The 20,741-nt window shown below is 40.6% G+C and overlaps 1 protein-coding gene across 1 annotated transcript; it reads right to left on the minus strand.

Moving 5' to 3' along the window:
• Positions 1–11,241: 11,241 nt before the first annotated feature.
• Positions 11,242–19,199, minus strand: LOC125801150 (uncharacterized). Its single transcript, XM_049477353.1, has 9 exons — positions 18,945–19,199; positions 16,099–16,359; positions 15,834–15,881; positions 15,454–15,635; positions 15,205–15,301; positions 14,204–14,551; positions 13,942–14,092; positions 13,465–13,592; positions 11,242–12,388 (listed from the first exon to the last, which is right to left on the minus strand). Exons 1-9 carry the CDS (start codon positions 19,071–19,073, stop codon positions 12,056–12,058), a joined length of 1,677 nt encoding a protein of 558 aa, XP_049333310.1. The 5' UTR covers positions 19,074–19,199; the 3' UTR covers positions 11,242–12,055.
• Positions 19,200–20,741: the final 1,542 nt, after the last annotated feature.

The raw sequence follows: 20,741 nt of genomic DNA on the forward strand, positions 1-20,741 counted from the left end.
ATTTTCCTTAAAATATGGCCTAATCTCCCCTTATACGAGTTTAGTAGAGTTATTTCTAGTCATATCAACATCTGGTTTGGTAATTTGGCTTACTGATGTTAATTCAGGTGAGCTGCTGATGGAACTGAACAAATACATGCTGACAATAGGAGAAATCTGGAAATAAATGTCTTCAGCTTGGATCACAGGATATAACGTACTTGCTTAAAAATTAGAAATTTGTGTTACCTTTTAATGTATTTATGTTTATTTGCATTTGTTCAAATCCTATATCGTGTTTTTGTCTGGCAAAAGATTCCTATTTCTTAGATAAATGGATTAGTGTAATTTGCATCAGTGTTTAAAACATTTGCACACTACTGTGTGTGTGTGTATATATATATATATATATATATATATATATATATATATATATATATATATATATATATATATATTATTTATTTTATTTATTTATTTTTTTTGCAATTTGCAATTTTTTTTGCGATTTAACCTGTTACTAACCCCATGTTTCTTTAGTATGTAGAGTTTTAAAAACCTTTTAACTACAATTCTGAGTGGCAGGTGTCTGTATTTCCTGATTTTACCCCAAAAGTTTATCTTGTCTGCAGCCCACGTTCACACCCCCGTGAGTTAATCGGTGCACAGAGTTGAGCGACTTGCAGAGTTTTTTTATTTTATCTATGAGGAGCTGCAGAACAGTGGAGAAGCTCACATGTGCGCACTGCACAGACCAGCGCTGTGTAATTATAATACAATTACATTGATTATATTACCATTTTAACCTGTGCAACATCACAGATATCACAGTTTGATTTGTTACTTTGCTGTATCGTGATTTTTGCACAAAAGCTTTATATACAATAATAAATACCTTTAGAAACGTCTCCTGCAGACAATCTAAACCAGGGCCGTGCAGAGATCTTTGGAGGGGCAAGTGCTCAAAGTCAAAACAGGGCATTACATAAAAAGCATTATTTAATTGTTTTTTTGAAAATGGCAGTTGAAGCTGCTATGTTAAAGACACTGTCTGTATTCGGAATGGCATACTACTATACTGCGTACTGCATACTGCACTAGTATGTACTGCATACTACACACTGCCCAGTATGTAGTATTCAGTACTGCAACACTTTTGATTGTTGCACCCTACATGTCCGCAATGCACATCACAGTTACTGAGTTACTCAAAGTGAATTGTATACAGAAAGAACTTGAGAAATGTCCTACATTTTCCTTATAAAAATTAATAATTGTGCGAGGAGGACGACAATGAGATCTGCATGCTGTCCAGAACAGCAATTGCTTTTTTTTATTTTGGAGTTCAATGTGAAGTTAACACAATTCTAACTACTATTTAGCAGCAGCCGACACAACCCAAATTTGTTCCAGTTATATTTAAATACATTTTTGTATTTATTTTAATAGATTACTGTTTTCATCCATGTAAATACCAACAAGAAGAAATATTTAAACAAACCCATTCATATTTACACAATTTCAACAATAAAAGAACAAAAACACATTGCACATGTGAAACAATTCATTTTTATTCAAATTATTCCCTTATTTAATAAACAAATATGTATAAAACTGAAGGAAATATTTATTAAATTAACAGAATGATTTATTAAAAATTAGGGAATTATTTATTAAATTAACAGAACCGTTTATTAACACTGAGGGAATTTTTTATTACATTAACAAAACAATTTATTAAAACCGAGGTAATTGTTTATGAAATTAACAGAATACAGATGTTACGCCCTCGCTCTGTTCCCCTGTGTTTCTCCTGTAATTTTCCGTCACGTGTGTCTAATTTGTAGCTCCGCCCCTCGTTACCTGTTTCCCCAGGTGTTCAGTGTTTCATGTTACTATAAATAGCCCTCCTCTGCCACCTTGTCCTCCGTCGATCTTTGCACCTTCCTACGTTGTCTGTCTCGTCACGTCTTAGCTTAGTTTTGCCACGTATCCTATTTGCTCTTCTCCACGTTTCTAGTTCTTTGTTTAGTTTGTATTATTTGTTTATATCTCTTGTTTGTTTATATTCCTTGTTTTGTACATATTTACGTATTTATCCTTTGTATATATATCCCTAGCCCTGTTTTGTACTTATCTGTTTAGTTTAGCTCTTTGTTTGTTTTCCCTGTTTGTTTATGTATATATATTTATTCGTTATTCCCCTGTTTGTTTATTTGTTTGTTTATTATTCATTAAAGTTGGTCTTACCCGCATTTAAATCCACCTCCCGTCTCATCCCCGCGTTACATAAAGACCGACCATATGGATTTTGCGGGTCACCCTTGGGCTGGATGCAAGCTGGCCATCCGTCACGCTCCCTTTGGGACCTCGGCGCAGGATAATCCGAGGCCTCGAGGCCGAAGAAGGCCTCGGTCACGGCGCTCTAAGAGGTCCCAAAATCCGGAGGATTTTCTTGGGGGGGGGGCTAACGGTTGGGGCCATCGGCCTCGCTCCGAACCGCGAGGTAGGCAAGGCGGGCAGAAACGCGGGCTGTGAGGACTATTTCTGGGATTACATGGACCTCCTCGCAGCCGCGTCCAGTTCGGAGGACGAGTTCTACCTCCCGACGAGAGCCCGCTTGCCGCCGGCTGCGGAGGCTGTCCTCCACCCGCCTCCCAGGGCGCGCTCCACCTCGGCGGCTCCGCAGCTAGCTTCAGCGGCTAACCAGCTAGCATCTCCGGCGGCTGCAGCTCCAAGCTTCTCCAAGGCTACGCGGCTTACTCAGCTAGCATCTCCGGCGGCTGCAGCTCCAAGCTTCTCCACGGCTCATGTTTCTTTGGCTGCTACGGCGCTCACCTCTCCAGCTGCAGCGGCACCTGCTTCTCCTACGGCGGCAGATCCAGCCTCCTCGGCGGCCGCCCAGCCGCACTCCGATGCGCTGGACTCTTCCGGCGAACCAGCAGCTCCAGTCCGGGTTTTTGAGGCTCCGAGGGCGGCAGCTCCAAGGTTTCCATGGCTACAGCGCTACACTATACTGTTCCTGCCGCCCCGGAACCTGAATACGCTGCGGTGAATTCAAGCCAAGTCTCCGTGCTCTCTCCAGCAGCCCGAGTCTCCACGCAGACACCTACTGCCCAAGGGTCCAAGTCTGTTCACGTGAGTCTTCCTGTGCCAGCGGTGCCCACCGCCAATGTTCCTGTGCCAGCGGTGCCCACCGCCAATGTTCCTGTGCCAGCGGTGCCCACTGCCTATGTTTCTGTGCCAGCGGTGCCCACCGCCTATGTTTCTGTGCCAGCGGTGCCCACCGCCAATGTTCCTGTGCCAGCGGTGCCCACCACCAATGTTCCTGTGCCAGCGGTGCCCAACGCCAATGTTCCTGTGCCAGCGGTGCCCACCGCCCATGCTACGATGCCAGCGGTACCCACCGCTCCTGCTATGATGTCAGCGGTGCCCACCGCCCATGCTACGATGCCAGCGGTGCCCACCGCTCCTGCTATGATGTCAGCGGTGCCAGACACCGTCCATGTTCCTGTGCCAGCGGTGTCCACTGCCCATGTGCCGATGCCAGCAGTGCCCACCGTCCATGCTCCTATGCCAGTGGTGCCTACCGCTCCAGCGCCGACGCCAGCAATGCTCGTCGTCACGCCGCCAGCCCCAGCTGCTCTAGTCACCGCGCCGTCAGCTCCTGCTGCCCGAGACGCCGCACCGTCAGCTCCTGCTGCCCGAGTCGCCGCACCGCCAGCTCCTGCTGCCCGAGTCGCCGCACCGCCAGCTCCTGCTGCCCGAGTCGCCGCGCCTCCAGCTCCTGCTGCCCAAGCCGTCGCGTCGCCAGCGAGGCCCGTCACCACACCCACGCCTATCCTGGCACCCAGGACTAAGTTTCGCCCCAAGCCCCGTGTGCCCAGGTCTGCCCCAAGGCCCCCGGACTCCAGCCCAAGAACTTTGCCCAGGCTGGCTCCATGGACTACCCCACAGACTTTAGCCAGTCCTGGGCATCCCCAAGTGTTTCTGGTCCCCATGTCGCTTCCTGTTCTGGTCCCCGTGTCTGTCTATGTTCCGGTTCCTGTTCTGTCTGGTTTGTCTGTGCCTGTTCCTGTCACCGTTTTCGTGTCTGTTCCTGTCAATGTTTTTGTTCCCGTTCCCATGTCTAGTCCTGTCCAGTCACCTGTCATGTCTCACGTCCAGTCATCGTCCCCTGTCCAGTTCCCCGTCCAGTCTCGTGTCTCGTCCAGTGTACAGTCTAATGTCCAGTCTCCGTTTATGCCCAATGTCCAGTCTCCAGTCACGTCCCCTGTTCCGTCTCCGTTCTTTGTCAAGTCTTCTGTCCCATCTCCTGTTTTGTCTCAAGTCAAGTCCCCGGTCTCGTCTCTTGTGTTTCCCGGCCTCTCCCCGCCGCCGGCCCCCGGGGTTCGTTTTTACGCGCCTCGGGAGCTGTGCGTTTAGGGAGGGGCTTCTGTTACGCCCTCGCTCTGTTCCCCTGTGTTTCTCCTGTAATTTTCCGTCACGTGTGTCTCATTTTGTAGCTCCGCCCCTCGTTACCTGTTTCCCCAGGTGTTCAGTGTTTCATGTTACTATAAATAGCCCTCCTCTGCCACCTTGTCCTCCGTTGGTCTTTGCACCTTCCTACGTTGTCTGTCTCGTCACGTCTTAGCTTAGTTTTGCCACGTATCCTATTTGCTCTTCTCCACGTTTCTAGTTCTTTGTTTAGTTTGTATTATATGTTTATATCTCTTGTTTGTTTATATTCCTTGTTTTGTACATATTTACGTATTTATCCTTTGTATATATATCCCTAGCCCTGTTTTGTACTTATCTGTTTAGTTTAGCTCTTTGTTTGTTTTCCCTGTTTGTTTATGTATATATATTTATTCGTTATTCCCCTGTTTGTTTATTTGTTTGTTTATTATTCATTAAAGTTGGTCTTACCCGCATTTAAATCCGCCTCCCGTCTCATCCCCGCGTTACAACAGAATGATGTATTAAAACTATGGGAATTATTTACTACAGCTGGAGAAGCCAGTCGCAATGCATGATGGGATGCAGTACACCATGACGATAGCTACCCATGCACACTGCAAAATCGGAGCGGAGTAGTACACCATCCGGGTACCTGTAGTGCACTACAGATCCTCAGTTTGGTCGCATACTGCGTACTGCATACTAGCTTTAGGCAGATTTAGTATGCGAGTAGTATGTAGTATGCCATTCCGAATAGAGCCCTAGGCTTCTTTTCCACAGCAAGGCCAAATACTAGGGTGGTGTTGTACCGTTCCATGCCAGTGCAGACCCCTTGCCCCATTTACAGTTTCTTACTGTTTTCTGCCTTGCTTAATCAGGACTGTGACCATTGTTGTGAGAGTTTGATTGCATTCAGTTACAAGATGACAGGATGTTAAATGACCTCATGCCCGCCTCATCCCAAACTTACCCCAATGTCATGTCTGGGCAGAATTCAAGCATGCGCAGATGCATATAAATATATACTTTATCTACAAGAATATCAGGCAAAAGAGTAGTCAAACAGAAGAGGGTCAATAATGGCAAACAGCAGTAGGCAAACAGTCCAGAGTTCATACACGCAGGGGAATATCAAAGGTTAGGCAAAACACAAGGTCTGTGAGCAAACAAGGTAAAAGTCGAGAGATAAACACAGGCAGTAGAATAACGTGTTGTAAGAGGATAGAACAGTAAATACTCAGCAAAGACTAAGAGCAAATAAGACCCTATAGGGCTAAACCATGTGGGTAGTACTCAGGAGACATGCAACCTGAAAGTGTCATGTGGTCGGGATTGGGTATAATGTCAGTGTGTGTGGTGCATCCTGGTCAGTGTCTTCCAGAGGCTGCAGATCGAGTGTGGGAGAAACAGGAGCATTTTCAGCGCCAGGCATGACACCCAAACAGATGGGAAACTGTATTGTTATATACAGTACTTTATTTTTATATTGAGATAAAAAAAATTGTGTTGACAGTTATTTTAAAAAAAATCAGTGTTTAATCATGATTTCTCACACCTTTTCTTTAAACATTTAAAACACCATACAGAAACATACCATACAATAAAACCGGTTGATTTTTGGTCTTACCGTGTTGTTACTGTAAACTACAAATCAACTGAAGTCAGGTTAAAGCAGTTTTCTCAACCCTGTTCCTACATATTTTACTGCATACTCCCACTGTTCTGCACATTCTATAGCTTTCTCTGCTTTAGAATAGAATTCCAATAGAATTCAGATTGCACATGTCGCAAGTACAGAGCGACGAAATGCAGTTTGCATCTACCCAGAAGTGCTTAACAAAAAAATAATTTGTATAAAGGTAATTAGTGTAAAGTGTGTGAGTTATTGGTGTGTGTTGGAATACAGTCTGTTGTTATTGTTCAGATATTAGGAGGCAGAGTTCATGAGTATGACAGCTGTGGGAAAGAAGCTGGTCTTAGTACAGAGGCTCATGTAGCGCCTCTCAGAGGGCAGGAGCGTGAAGAGTCTGTATGCTGGGTGACTGGAGTTTTTAACAGTTTTCCCAGCCCTTTTCAGACACCTCTTCCTGTTAATATCCTCTATAGCAGGTAATGGTACTCCGGTGATGTGCTGGACAGCTTTCACCACCCTCTGCAGTGCTTTCCAGTATGAGGCAGAGCAGCACCTGTACCATACTGTGATGCAGTTGGTCAAGATGGGCTCTATGGGTGCAGCGATAAAAGTTCAAAAAGATGTCAGAGGACAGGTGGTTCTTCCTCAGAGTTCTCAGAAAGAAGAGGTGCTGGTGAGCCTTCTTGACCAGCTTGGAGCAGCCAGTCTTCCAGGTGAGATTCTCAGAGATGTGGACACCTAAGAACTTGAAATTGTTCACACACTCCACTGCCATCCCTTTGATGTGGATGGGTGGGTGTGGATCTACATTCTTTCTAAAGTCTACAATGAGCTCCTTAGTTTTCTCAGGATTAAGCAGAAGGTTGTTGTCGCACCACTCAGCCAAATGGTCCACCTCCTCCCTGTAGGCAATTTCATCGTTGTCTTTGATGAGGCCAGTTACTGTGGTGTCATCTGCAAATTTAATGATGATATTGGAACCATTGACAGGTTTACAGTCATGGGTGAAGAGGGAGTAAAGAAAGGGACTCAATACACAACCTTGTGGTACACCAGTGCAAATGGTGATGGTAGATGAGCAATAGTAATCCAACTGGACATGTTGGGGTCGGTCGGTCAGGAAGTCCAGTAACCAATTGCACACGAGGGAACTGATGCCTAAGTCTGCGAGTTTTGTCATGAGTTTTGAGGGAAGAACTGCATTGAATGCTGAGCTAAAATCTATGAACAGCATCCTGACGGAGGTGTTTTTATTGTCCAGGTGTGAGAAAACAGAGTGCAGTGCTATGGAGACTGCATCCTCTGTGCTCCTATTCTGGCGGCATGCAAATTGGTGGGGGTTCATGGTGGGAGGGAGACAGGATTTGAGGTGTGCTAGGACCAACTGTTCAAAGCCCTTTGTGATGATAGGGGGCTACCGGGCGGTAGTCATTTAGTCTTGCAGCCCTTCTTCAGCTCAGCCCTGGCTGTACTATAGGCCTGTGCATCCCCTGACCTGAAGGCGTTGTTGCGGGCCTCCAGCAGGAGATGGATATCACGATTCATCCAAGGCTTTTGGTTGGGGTACATGGTGATCTGTTCCTGGGTAGTTACACTGTCTACAGTGGTGGCTATGTAGTCCAGTACAGATGAGGCGTTCTTTAAAGGTACTTAATAAAGTAAGTATTGGTATAATGTGTCAAATACACTGCTGGATATACATAATAATTGATTTATGATTCATACAGGGCTAAGAGATTTTAACAGGTAAACTCAATAAAGGATTGTTTATTAGCTGATCAGTTAGATCTGGTGGAAAAAACAATTTTAGGGCAGTGATCAGGGTTAAGAAACTGCTTTGAACTACCAACATTACCCAGTGTTGTACTAAATTCTGCCTATCCACAACATCTTCTAGATAACTAGTTAGCTAAATGGATTTTCATTCATTATAGCTTACAGTAAGTCCTGCAATCCTAAATTAATAAACACAATTTGAAAATGAAATAGTTATTGGCTGATCAGGCACACCAGGGCAAGTTAGACATTGCATTTATAGTTTTTTTTCTCAAACATTGACTATCCATCTAACTAATTCCAAAGATAAGCTAACTGACTAGTCACAAGCTGTATTTTATTAAGCACACAGTGGGTTTGATCTGTGTCTTTTATTTCTTGTCTTTTTAACCAGCTATCAGAAACAATGTCATCACAGTTTACTTGGCTAACTACAGTTACCTTTCTTTTAGAAACATCTCTGTATATCTTCGCAATGTGTGCATTCAGAAATGTGAATGTCAGATGTAAGATACAGAACCTCACACTGTAAAGAAAAGTTAATATCACATTTGTTTAATTACACTGAAAATTGTACAAATTATATAATCGATTTGATGGCCAAATTACACTTTGGGTCTAATTTCCTGGTCATTATTTTATCAGTTTTAAGTCATCTGAAAAAAATTACTGTCAGACTTAAGACATAATATATCAGACAGCCAGAATCCTGAAGCATAACAAATATTACTGTGGATTTTTTCCATAATTATTCTGTAGACACAGCCCATGATATAATATAGGAAAAGGTCAAATTCCCAGGGCATTATCTTCTTATTCTGCTTGTTTCTCCTCTTTTCTCCTAGATTATGATGTTATTCAGGTGAATTTATCAAATGTTCTTTTGTTTTTTCTGAGTATCTCATGAAAGTCAAATATTTTTAGATAAAACGTTTTAAAATGATTTTACATGTGATTTTGTTATGCGAGGCTGTTGATTAGAATAACTGCTTTTTGTCTGTTTCCTATAGTGTTTCTTTCTGATTATCAGTAATTCGTATCACCTGCACTTCTGAACATGTAAACCTACTGAACTACTAAACCTGAGGTGGTATAATAAGTTCTGGTTTATGAAATTCACTACATTCTGCTGGAGATCATGTTTTTGTGAAGCCGGTAGGGAACACCAACCTTTGCGGATTGACAAGTTATTTTTGTTACCAATTTTAAAGTATTCACTTCATTCATATGTTCACATTTTCTTTTATACACTCTCAAAACAGATGTGTTAAAAAACAACACATCATGTGTTGTTTTTTAACACATCTGTGTGTCTAGTTAAGGACAACACATTTTGTGTTAATTTGAACACAACACATATTATGTGTTAAATATTTTAACACAAAAGATGTGTTAAAGCAACACAAAATGTGTTGCCCTTAAAAAGACACACAGATGTGTTAGAAAACAACACATAATGTGTTAATACTTTTTTCTAGAATAGAAATCATACGGTTAAAATGCTCTAAAATATATATATATATATATATAAATGCATAGACTGAATTTGTGTAAAGTGACGTTTATTTAACATGCAAATGCAAATAAACAAACTGCAAATAATTAAGGCCAGGACTAACCAGCAGAAGATCATGCAGGAACATCAGGCGTTACCATCATTAATTGCAAGACCACTACAGGCAAGACTGGTAAACAATCAGGCTGATACAGAGATGTCACAGGAAAATAATTAAACAATTAATTTGTATCTTGGATTTATAAAAAACTGATTTCTAGAAAAGGAAATTATGTCTAGTGGTCTTGGGTCTGCTAAGCCTTTAACATCTTTCATTTCATACTCATTGGTCCTTTGCACAACATATGAAAACAGGTGCTCATCAAAATAAACAACAGTTAAAACTCTTAAAAAACAGAGCATCTCTTCACTTTCTGAATTCAGAACCATGTGCACAATCTCTCCAAATAGACGCTCTCCCCTTATATCACAGTTTAAAACAAGAACAGAACCAGTTTTGTATGTATGACCAAGACAAAAGACAGAGTGGGCCACATGTATTATGCTGCAAGTACTGACATCATGGCCAAGTGCATTTAGATTTTGAATTAACAAATCACATTTTTTCAATGATCCAACCATGACTGCAAAGGCATTTGTGACTGTCATTTTTTTGACGAGGGGATTGCTAAATTTCCAGTTGTACATGCTTTGTACCTGCATTTTATAAGCCAATGTCTTAGAAATATTTATAAAATTACACACAACATGAGCATGTCTTTTCAGAGAGCCATGCTTGCTCTCGAATCTCATGCACCATAATTTTAAAAGTGGGCCAAACTTTATCATCATGCGCCAATAATGAGTCATAAAATGATGTTTTGGGGTGAGTGGTCTGTCTGGATAAAGAATCTTGAACAAATCATGGTGGTCAATAACCAACTGCTTTAAAAAAACACTAAGCCCAACACTTACAACTGGAGAAAATACAATACTACATATTTCTCTGAGGAGAAGAAACAATTTCCAATGTTGATCATGTTCACTGACAAAATCTCCAATCAGAAAAGGTAAAAAGAGCAAGAGACACCACATCTGACTTGCTGTTTGTTTTATGGGATTATCTGATGTTCTTAAATTAAGAATAACACTTGGTTTGTTTTTTTCATTTGCAACACCATAGTCAAAGCTTTCTAATCTGTCATTGAACTGGTCCAAAGTGAACAACTTGTCTTCATAAATGTAATGTTTTAACATCAGTTTTACTTCAACTAAAGCAACACCCTCCAAAATGTCGTGCATAACATCCACACAAATATTTTCAGTAACATGAAAGTAATTTAGTGAGTTTAAACAGGAATATGTTTTTATTCCTGTTAAACTTGGAGTATTTTGCAAGACATGCTCTTCATAGTTTACTTTGTCACGAAACTCCTGGTGATCATCATCAAACACACACTGGGCAGTTTGTTTGTCAGTTAGACAAAAATGGCAAAATCTGTTAGCTGAAAAGCTCTCTAAAAACCCACCAAGTGAATGGCAAGCCAGATTATCAGCGGTCAAAAGGCAGATAGTACCATGAAGCACAGAAATCTGACCCTCAATTACAACCTCTATCCCATCCGTTTCAAGTCTTCGAATGTCATCTAAAAAAGGTGCTAATATTTTGTCAAAGCCATAGGTTTCCCGGTCGATAGAATTAAAGAGTAGACAGAGGTGGATGTTTGCAAGGGAGGAGTTCAATTCCACAGGCAAGTTTCTTAAACAAAAGTAAACAGCTCCCATTTTGTGAACTTTTGTTTTTGACCCCAAAGGATTGGTCGTTTCCAAGTCATCAAAATACATTTGGATTTGTAGAGCATTGGGATACCTGTTGTATAACGTATGATTCGCAAAATGTGTGCCATAATACATCTCGCATTTTACCATCAACACTTTTTGTCGATTGCTTATAGAGTTTCTGCATTTTTTCACTTCCAAAGAGGAACTTTATGGTATCAATAATTGAAATGTACTGGAAAGTGTCTGCAGCTAGTACTTGAGAAAATTTTCCCTGCTTTCTAGCAGTGTCACCTCTGTGTCCTAAGAAAATTTCTGTGGGCTTGACAAGGGAGTGTTTTTCAGAAAAATATTTGCACATTTTGTAGGGAGTATCGACCTCTGAAAACATATTTCGTGCATTTTCAAAATCTTGCATTAAAGACTGTACAGCATCATCATCATTTGATATAGAGTAGCTGTTAATAACAGATGCAGTTTTCTCTTTTAAAGAGTCCAATGTCTTGTCCAGTAGTTCCTTGGTGCATGTAATGCTTTTCTGTACATCAGTCAAGGTGGCATTTGATGAGGAGTACATTTTAGCAACAAATGATGCGGCACACTCACGGTGGTTTGAAAATTGAAGATCCCTAGAAGTGTCCAAATCAGCATCCAAAGTAGTTTCAGAAGTGTCCATGGCATGACTGCAAGATGGCACAGAAACATCCTCCAACACATCACTTAGATCAACTTGTTCAAGATGTTGTGGGTTTGCAACTGGATTGTGTTCTCTATTGAGATGTCTGGCATATGAATTGAAATTATGATATGTTCTCTGACAATGGTTTTGACTACATACAATTGTATATTCCTGTGCATCTGAAACTGCGTGAACTTGCCTAAGATGTCTGATCAGAGTCCTTACACTGTTTGAAATTGACTTTTTGCACTTGGGACACGTGTACATGTTTAATCTATCCTAGTGCACGGAGCTTGGCAATCAACTCCAAAACTTTTGATCTCTTTGGTCCTGAGATGGGCAAGTCATAAACATGCTCAATAAAAGAATACACAGAGTTAAGTTGGACAGGATAGGCTACATTACAGACCCACAACATTTTGAACAGCTTGTCCAGGGCACATGTCAGTCCTTCGTCCTGTAAAGGGATGGCAACTTTGTCATGCTTTGCCACAATAATATATTGTGCTGCTGAACATGGATCTCCCAGACACACAAGCTTTGGTTGTTGCACTTCCGCTGCTCCTGCTGTTTGTTCTTGGTAGAGGCTGGGGATACTTGTTCCAGTCTGGGAAGATAAAAATATATCAACTGTTATTTTGGAAATGAAATTAAGTATTTTAACATGTAAATAGTTATTCATTCTGACACATCCATCAGTACTTATACTGGTTTTGTCCTGACAACTACTGTGCACATAGTAATTTATTTGTTGATACACATAATTATGAATGAATCCATTTAACATTCAGACCACAGGAAGACTAAAATACATAGATTCCATTTTTTTAAACTAAAGTTTCTGAAGATTTTCGGTTTATTCGCTCCTGTTTAGTGGAAGCTCTGACCTGATTCTGACTGTGACCGCATCACCTCGGTAGATATGAATGGAGGCAGATGGTACTTACACTATTGAGGCTGTTAATGTCTCTCAAACCCACATTTTTCTCCACAGATACCCTCAGGTGGCTAATAAAAAATATATCCAACAGTTTATTTACATCATACACGCCACCATGTTTTAAATATCAACTTATTACAGGTCGTGCCGTACTGCGCATGTGCATGATGTATATAAACTGTTGGATATATTTTTTGTTAGCCACTTGAGGGTATCTGTGGAGAAAAATGTGGGTTTAAGAGACGTAAACAGCCTCAATAGTGTAATACCATTGGACAAAATCTGAGGAAAATGGGTGCAGCCAGCTGGAGCCTTCTGGCTGAAACATACTGCGTAGGGCTGGGCGATATGATGATATATATCGCTATAGAGAAAGAAAAGTGTCTATCGTGCCCTTTTTCCCTCTATCATTTATATTGTGATAAACTAATTTTATTCATTATTACAGCTAATATACAATTTAACATATTTTAATATAATTTCTGGTTGTCTCTAGGCATGCTCTTAGTTCACATAACTGTAAAAAGAAAAAATAATGATTCATTTTAAAGAACTGTGGTTTTGTGACATGACACAATAAAGAGAATAACTTACGTAATTGTGGTATATCGTAATATATATTGTTATCGTGATATAAAGTAATACATATCGTGATATATGTTTTTTTCCATATCGCCCAGCCCTACTGCAGTATAACAGCAAAGGTACTTCAAAGAGTTGTTCCTTGTTTGTCAGCAGTTTACCTGTTTCACCTCTAGGATATATGACAAGGCTGATTTCACGCTGCACTTGGACCAGCCTTTGTTCCTCCCAGTTGCAGTCGGAGGTAGAAAACTGGTGAGTGACTTAAGAGCTCTGAGACAACGTGACTCTGTGAAGAGGGAGAAATTGGCAGACATACAGTTAGTTATTGAGAAAGCTGTGCCCAAAATCAGTTTTTAACCTTTTGCTGTTTTTATCCTATGTACTCTGACCTTCAGTGTGTCTAGAAAGGTAAATATAAATAACTTGAATTTAGACTCAAAACATTTTTGTCATTTTTAATATTATTGTCCCTAGTGGGAATATGACACAAAATTGCATAATTTGATATACCATGTTCATGAGGGTCTAGGAATAACCTTAGGAACACGAGGTTTTAAAAAAATATGGCAAAAGCCTACTGGCCATTCAATACAAATGATAGATTCATATTCTATCAGGAGGCTAACTGAACTTACCATCACTCTCCTCACCAGCTGACAGAACATCAGGATCATTTTCATTTTCCAGTCTGGCCACTTTCAGGAGTTTGGGAACAATATGTCCTTCCCATTTCCGAAGAAATTGATTTTCTTTGCCCGGAAATATTTTTGCAAACTCTGCATCAAACTGAGAAGTTGGAACTCATATTAGCTCATGTTCAAATACTGATTAGGTTTTCTAAGGCCATGGGCATCAATATTGCTACAATTACTACAGTACAACGTGCTGAAAGCTTACCAAATATGGCAGATCTACAAAGCGAGGGTACTGATGAAAAATCTCCTCTATGGTTGGTGACTGAGTTGTGATCCAGAGCCTTCGGTTGTTGAAAGTTTTCTCCATGCCCATTTTGATGGATGCAAGGTTCTCGGGAGATGGTCTCATCCTTTTGGTGGCCGTTATCCAATCTTGCGTAGATTCGTCTTCTCCTTCTGCAATTACTTGTAATGTTACCGCTCCCGCAGAACCCTCACTGGACCTCCTACGTTTGCGATAGCGTCTCTGATCATCATGAAGGCTTCTCCGCAGGTTCCTCAGTTTCATCTCAATGAATCCACAGTGGGACACTGGGTCATATAAGTGCTCCTGGAACATAAAAAAAAAAAACATAAAAAAAACACAGAACATATATAAAAGCATTTAAAAACACCTAAAAAGGGGAGGGGGTAAATAAATAAGGTAAGAAATCTGCAGTATAAGACACCTTAAAAACACAATGCATGGGAGTTTAACAACTGAATAGCAGAGGGTATGAATAAGTGCTTATATATTTTGGTCTTGGCTAATATGTGTTTAAAACAGGAACCAGAGGGTAGAAACTGGAATTCCCTGTGGAGGGGATGGGTGTAGTTTTCCAGAATAGAATCAGCCTTCCTAATAACCTGTTCTTCATACAGTACAGTTATGCTTTTCTGTTGAGTACCAGTTTTGATAACCTTGGATAAGGCATTCTTAACATTAAGAAAGGAGTACCAGCAGATGGCAGAGACCATCAGTATGGATTCAATAAAAGATCAATAAAACAAAGTCTTACAGATTTGTCCTCATGGAACCTAACCAGTTTCCTGAGGCATTATAGGTGCTGCTGCCCTTTCTTGTATAGCATTTCAGTATTACTTTTAAAAGTCTGTCATTGAGTTTATCATCAATAATGGACCCCAGATATTTATACTGATTAACAATCAGTATGATTCCCAAAGTTACTTTATATCTACTGAAAAAAAACTGATAACACTTACAAATCCTTTGTTCTCTTCTTGTATCTTGATCATGAGTGATGGGAAGACTGCAATCATGCTTTTAGCCAACATCAGCTTGTCAGCACTGGAGGGGTAACTGTAATCGAAATAAAGGATTGTAATGAATACATCAGATAGGTTTAGGCAGTGGCAGCATGAGTGACAACATACAAACAGAGCTCATCAATGGAAAAAAAAATTTGAGCACATGCACTTGAATGATGTAGATATGATGTGAAATAAACTCACAATCCCCGTCGCTCAACCAGACTGCTGACACCTGTTCTTACAAGGAGTTTTCGGGATGTGAGAGAGAGTGTTCCAGTTTTTTCATATTCAGCGAGAACAGATGGGGCTTTGTTCTTGATTAGTGCCACCAAACCTGGAGCATCAAAGCTGTGCACGCTATCAGTTTGTCTTAGAGACTCTTTCTGTGAAAGCAGATAAAGCACATAATGCATTATGGCCCCTAATACATAATAGAACACTGAATAAATAAATACACATTTGAATATGCACCAACGGGCTAATACAAAAAACACTTATTGTGATCAGACTTTCCCCCTCATATGCCCCAGCCCTACATTCTACCATTGTATCAATTTGTAATCAATAGATGCTGTAAATACCTCCAATAGCCCACTTTGCCGATCTTCACCTGCATTCAATGGTTCAGCCTTTGAAAGAAAAAACTGTCATTACTGGAATGCTAATTGTTAAGATTGTGTGACTATTACTCGTAATACTCACAATCAAAATAAGGTACTGGACATTCAATGTAGTTCCATGAGTCGCACCAAAAGTAAGTTGTGAAATGTGCAAAATGCTTAATTCCATACCATTACATCCCACAAAGAAAACAGTGACACTAGAGATTTGAGTAGCAAAGAGTACCTCATTTTGTTTAGCCTCCATCAAGATGATTTGGTATCTATCCAGGTGCTTCAGGGGCTCATCATCATCATCAATGTAGTCGTTGAACTCTGGATTGTATTTTAACAGCCGGTGGAATACACTGTCTCTTTGCTGGGATAGAGTTTGTTCTATGAGATCAGCTGTCCCAGTCACATTGAGGACTCTTTTTGACACCTCTATGTCATTTCTGATTACTGTGACAAGAACTTTGTTGCTGGTGGGTGGGCTGTCTTGTGTGTTCTATAGGAAAAGGGAAAGCTACAATTAGATAATTTGAATAACCAACAACCTACAGACAATAGAGACACACTGTATTGGGTGACGGCCTTGGCTACCCATTAGGGCTATTAGGCACACCCATAGTTCCCTCGCTAGCATTCAGCCCGCCAATACAGATAACTACCAGCCCCACCCCCGTTCCACACCCCGAGTTCCCTTGGTAGCATTTAGCACACTAACTGTACGTCCACACCGAACGCGATTAAATCGCTCCGTGTCGCTGGTGCAGCAGGCGATGAGTCGCTTAGGGGCGTGTCTACACAGAACGAGCTGTCGCTGGTGGGCGTTTCCAAAAACAGGCACTCAGACAGCAAGTATACAGAATATACACACTATCAAACTTTATACACTCGTACAAACGTTTAACGTTATTTAAAATGTCTTATGCATAAAAAAAGTATAACCTATGCAACTAAGCAAACTGACCTGCCATTTATTTTATTTATTTGGCTTGGAAAATATATATAAAGATGTACACTAATTTTCCAATATTTGTAGTAAAAACGATTACAATGCAAATAATAAAACCGCTTGATTAACCATCATTTCAAAGCATTTAAATACTCCTGAAACACACACAACATCGTTCATACTCTAAAAGATCTATCAGCACTGAAACTAACAAAAGTTTAATCTGACTAAACACACTTACGTTCTGGATTAATAAGACCATTAAAATGCTGTAAACTACTTCAGCTTTTTCAACAATTTCTGACTCCTTTTTCCAGACATCATTCCTTTTATTAAGGTCTCTGTACGCAAACAGGGACACATCATACAAAACCGGGAAACCGGACTCAGTGAGAATCAGACTCTTCTATTTAGCGAGCAGAACAAATCTTCAGTAGGAACTGAAAATCAGAGCAGCGATTTCAAGCCGGCTGCTTTGTCGCTCGCGTCGCGTTCGGTGTGAATGCACGGTAACCCAGCTAACTACCAGCCCCAGCCCTATTCCACACCACAAGTTCCCTCACTAGCATTTAGCACGCTAACACCGCTAACTACCAGCCCTGTTCCATCGCTAGCATTTAGTCCACTAACACAGCTAGCTACCAGCTCTGCTTCACACACAGTTCCCTCCCTAGCATTTAGCACACTAACACAGCTAAATTACTAGCCCCAGCCCTGTTCCCTCGCTAGCATTTAGCCGCTAATACCGCTAACTAACTTACTAGCCCCAGCCCCGCTCCACACCCCGAGTTTCCTCGCTAGCATTTAGCCCGCTAACAGCACTAGCTACCACCCCCAGCCCCGCTCCACACCCCGAGTTTCCTCGCTAGCTTATTTTTACATTAAGTTCAAGTGGTAGCTAAGAAGTACTTAAATGTTCATTAATAGCTTTAACCTACAAAGCACACGACAGACCTAAGTTCACCAAGTACAACGCCTGGTCTTTACTTCAACACCATACACTACAGTAACCTAATTAACCTACAAAAGTGACCTGTTAACCTGTTACAGCACTTACCAATGTAATTTGTAACCTATACTGGTTAATTTGAATGTTTGTTAGCTTATATGTAACGTTACATGGGAAAACAATAAAATGGCCTTCTCCGCTCTACCTGTTGTTGCTTTTTCCCCGCTGCGTTTGTGTGTTCTGTAAAATGGCTTCCATAAGTTAAAAAAAAAAACTGTGGGTGCGGTTAGTCAATGAGGGTAACACTCTGGGAGTTAACCTAAGTCCTAGAATTGAGTAATATTTGTGTTAACACTCAGAGTTCATTTTAAGGAGAGCATGTTTAACACTGTTTTTACACCACTTGTTTTTCTACTGGGAGTGAAAAGAAACCTATACGACTCTATCCAGAGTTGGATTTACTCTTGCAATAGTCAGATTGACTCTCTACTCTCACATATTTCACCAACACCAGATTTTTAACTCAGGTGAATTTGCTGTGTACAGGTATGTTTATTATTATTATTATTATTATTATTATTATTATTTTTAAATTTTGTGTTAATTGAACATAAATGCATAATGAAAATAGCGTGGCTGTAAAATGATCAAGAATTTGCCTTTTTGTCAAGAAAACCTCTGTCAAATGATGTTTAAAAACCATGAAAAACTAAGCACTAACGTTAGTCCCTGCGGGTAAATGAGTAGTTGTTCACTCAAATAAAAAAAAGACACTGCACCTGCTCTAATTAATGCACCTTTAACATTATCAAAGTGGCGGTTAGCCTACGTTAATGCTAACAGATACTTGGCATAAATGTTAACGATTTCACTAGTTTAATGCTAAGTTTAAACGAGCAGCGATGTTTGCCAATTATTTTTCTTTACGTCGTGTTCGATAACATTACTGTAGTTAGGCTAAAAATATAAATGTCATAACCACATTAGACGTCTGCCTTTTGCCTAACTTAGCTAACGTTAATGTCAGGTTACCTCAGTAATGTTATGCCAGCTGAACAAAGATAAATTTGATCGGAAATGCTGTTAAAAACGCAACTGAGTTAGTGGATTATTTACATTCCAGGTTTATCCTGACACTTTACAGTTCGATGAAGCACATTAATATAATATATTAATGATTACTTACCAAGGGGTCGTAGTGCATCCCAAGAGAAGCAGCCTCCATTGCAAGTCCTTTGTCAAATGCGGCGGGAAAGCTCAAACCTGCTTTGCACAGGTTCACCAGGGCAGAAGCGCAAGGGCAAATTCCCGCCATGTAGACTGAAATAACACACAGTTGTGTTAACTTGTCCAGTACACAATATGTGTTAAGATTTTGAGCTTCTTAACACATGTTGTGCTAATATCAACACAAACTGTGTTAAGTATGTGACAACACATTTTTTGTGTTAACTTTTAACACATCTTTGTATTTGTAATGTGTCACAGCGTCCTGAATCATTACTACATCTCTGCTGTTTGTAACAACACGTCTCGCAATTGGCCCGCGGGCCGCGAGTGTGAGACCCAGGGGCGCAGATGGACATTTTGAACTGGGGGGGACCAAGCTGTAAAATTATATATATATATATATATATATATGCTGCAATAAACTTTAGAATAATCACTTTTCTGATCAACACTAGCCATACTGAAACTGTTATTGGTCTGGTATGTCAATATGTCCCCAGTGCCATCTGCGCGCATTCTTACACCATGATGCCAAATCACTGACATCCTACTATTCCATATCACATTGTTTGGTTTTTGAAAAAACGCTGTCATTGTTTTTTGTTTCTTCATTGCTACAGCCTAGGCAAGACCAGGAAGACAATGTTAACATTTTACATCTTATAATTTCAGTTAACAGCGACTGCTTACTAAAATAACATCATAATAACATCATACATAAAATCAATGGAGAGAGCCGCTGCATGCCTCGGTGCATGCCGGGTTGCGTTGCGTTTAACGCAGCTCCGCCCTCCGGCTCAACTTTATTCAAATAAATCCGGCCACCGCACTGTGTCCAGTCCAGCCAATCAGGGAAAAGCAGGCTGCGTCCAGCCAATGAGGGAAGAGCAGGCTGCGTCTTCACACACACAAGCCTCTTACACACACACACACACACACAGAACAGGCGCCTATTTATAGAGCTATAGGTTACAGTGAGGTTGGTAAAAAAAATAAAAATATTAAACTTATGACTGTCTACTTCTGTTGCTTCATTTTAATTCAAAAACGAGCAAGGAGATCCAGCGTTGAAAAAAAGTGCCAGTGGACACGTACCGTAAGGAGCTGGTAACTGCCTGTGTCTGTAGTCTACAGGCAGTTACCAGCTCCTTAGAACCCCGGACTTGAGAAGGTGTAAGGGTAAAAACTGGCATAAATTTATTTTTATGCAAACTAAGATCCAAAACTGAGTGACTGTAGACAGGTGTTTCAGTTTCATTGTCCAACCCCGGTATGTCCCAAATGTGTCTATAAACTGGGTATAGGATATATATGATATCTCTATAAATTTTATAAAACATATTTTCTTTTTTTTTTGTTTTCAGCTCAGAAAGTCCTTTTGTAACGTTTGTAATAATACTTTTTATTATTTTAAGCAATGTCTTTTTTTCCACAGATCTTTCAGACACATCCCATGTAAAAATGTCCCCAGAGCTCGTCAAGCTAGTCATACGGTTAGCTTATTAGAATAGGCAGCAGTGACTTCATTTAACTCACAATAGAAAAAAGGGCAATTCTGTTTATACTCTTTTTCCTAAAGTTCATATTAATACTTGTAAAGGGTTAATCATTTAGTGGGTGTTAACATATGAACAGCTCAGGCATGAGGGATTGTGGTAGCTGCCTACCGTTTCATACACAGCCAGTCTATCTCTGCTCTCTCCTACTGGTATGCAGATTAGCTAAGTGTCAAACGGTCAGGTTGTTACCGTCA

The sequence above is a fragment of the Astyanax mexicanus genome, chromosome 4 (genome assembly GCF_023375975.1).
Source record: "Astyanax mexicanus isolate ESR-SI-001 chromosome 4, AstMex3_surface, whole genome shotgun sequence".
NCBI lineage: Eukaryota > Metazoa > Chordata > Actinopteri > Characiformes > Acestrorhamphidae > Astyanax > Astyanax mexicanus.

Bases quoted from the DNA above. Each gene is read 5' to 3' on its own strand.
- LOC125801150 (XM_049477353.1), bottom strand. From the start codon at position 19,073: ATGGCGGGAATTTGCCCTTGCGCTTCTGCCCTGGTGAACCTGTGCAAA. The intron at 14,552-15,204 runs GTAAGTGTTATC...TTTATGTTCCAG, and splicing joins AAGAAGAGAACAAAGGATTT to GAGCACTTATATGACCCAGT. The intron at 12,389-13,464 runs GTAAACTGCTGA...TTATCTTCCCAG, and splicing joins ATATCCTAGAGGTGAAACAG to ACTGGAACAAGTATCCCCAG.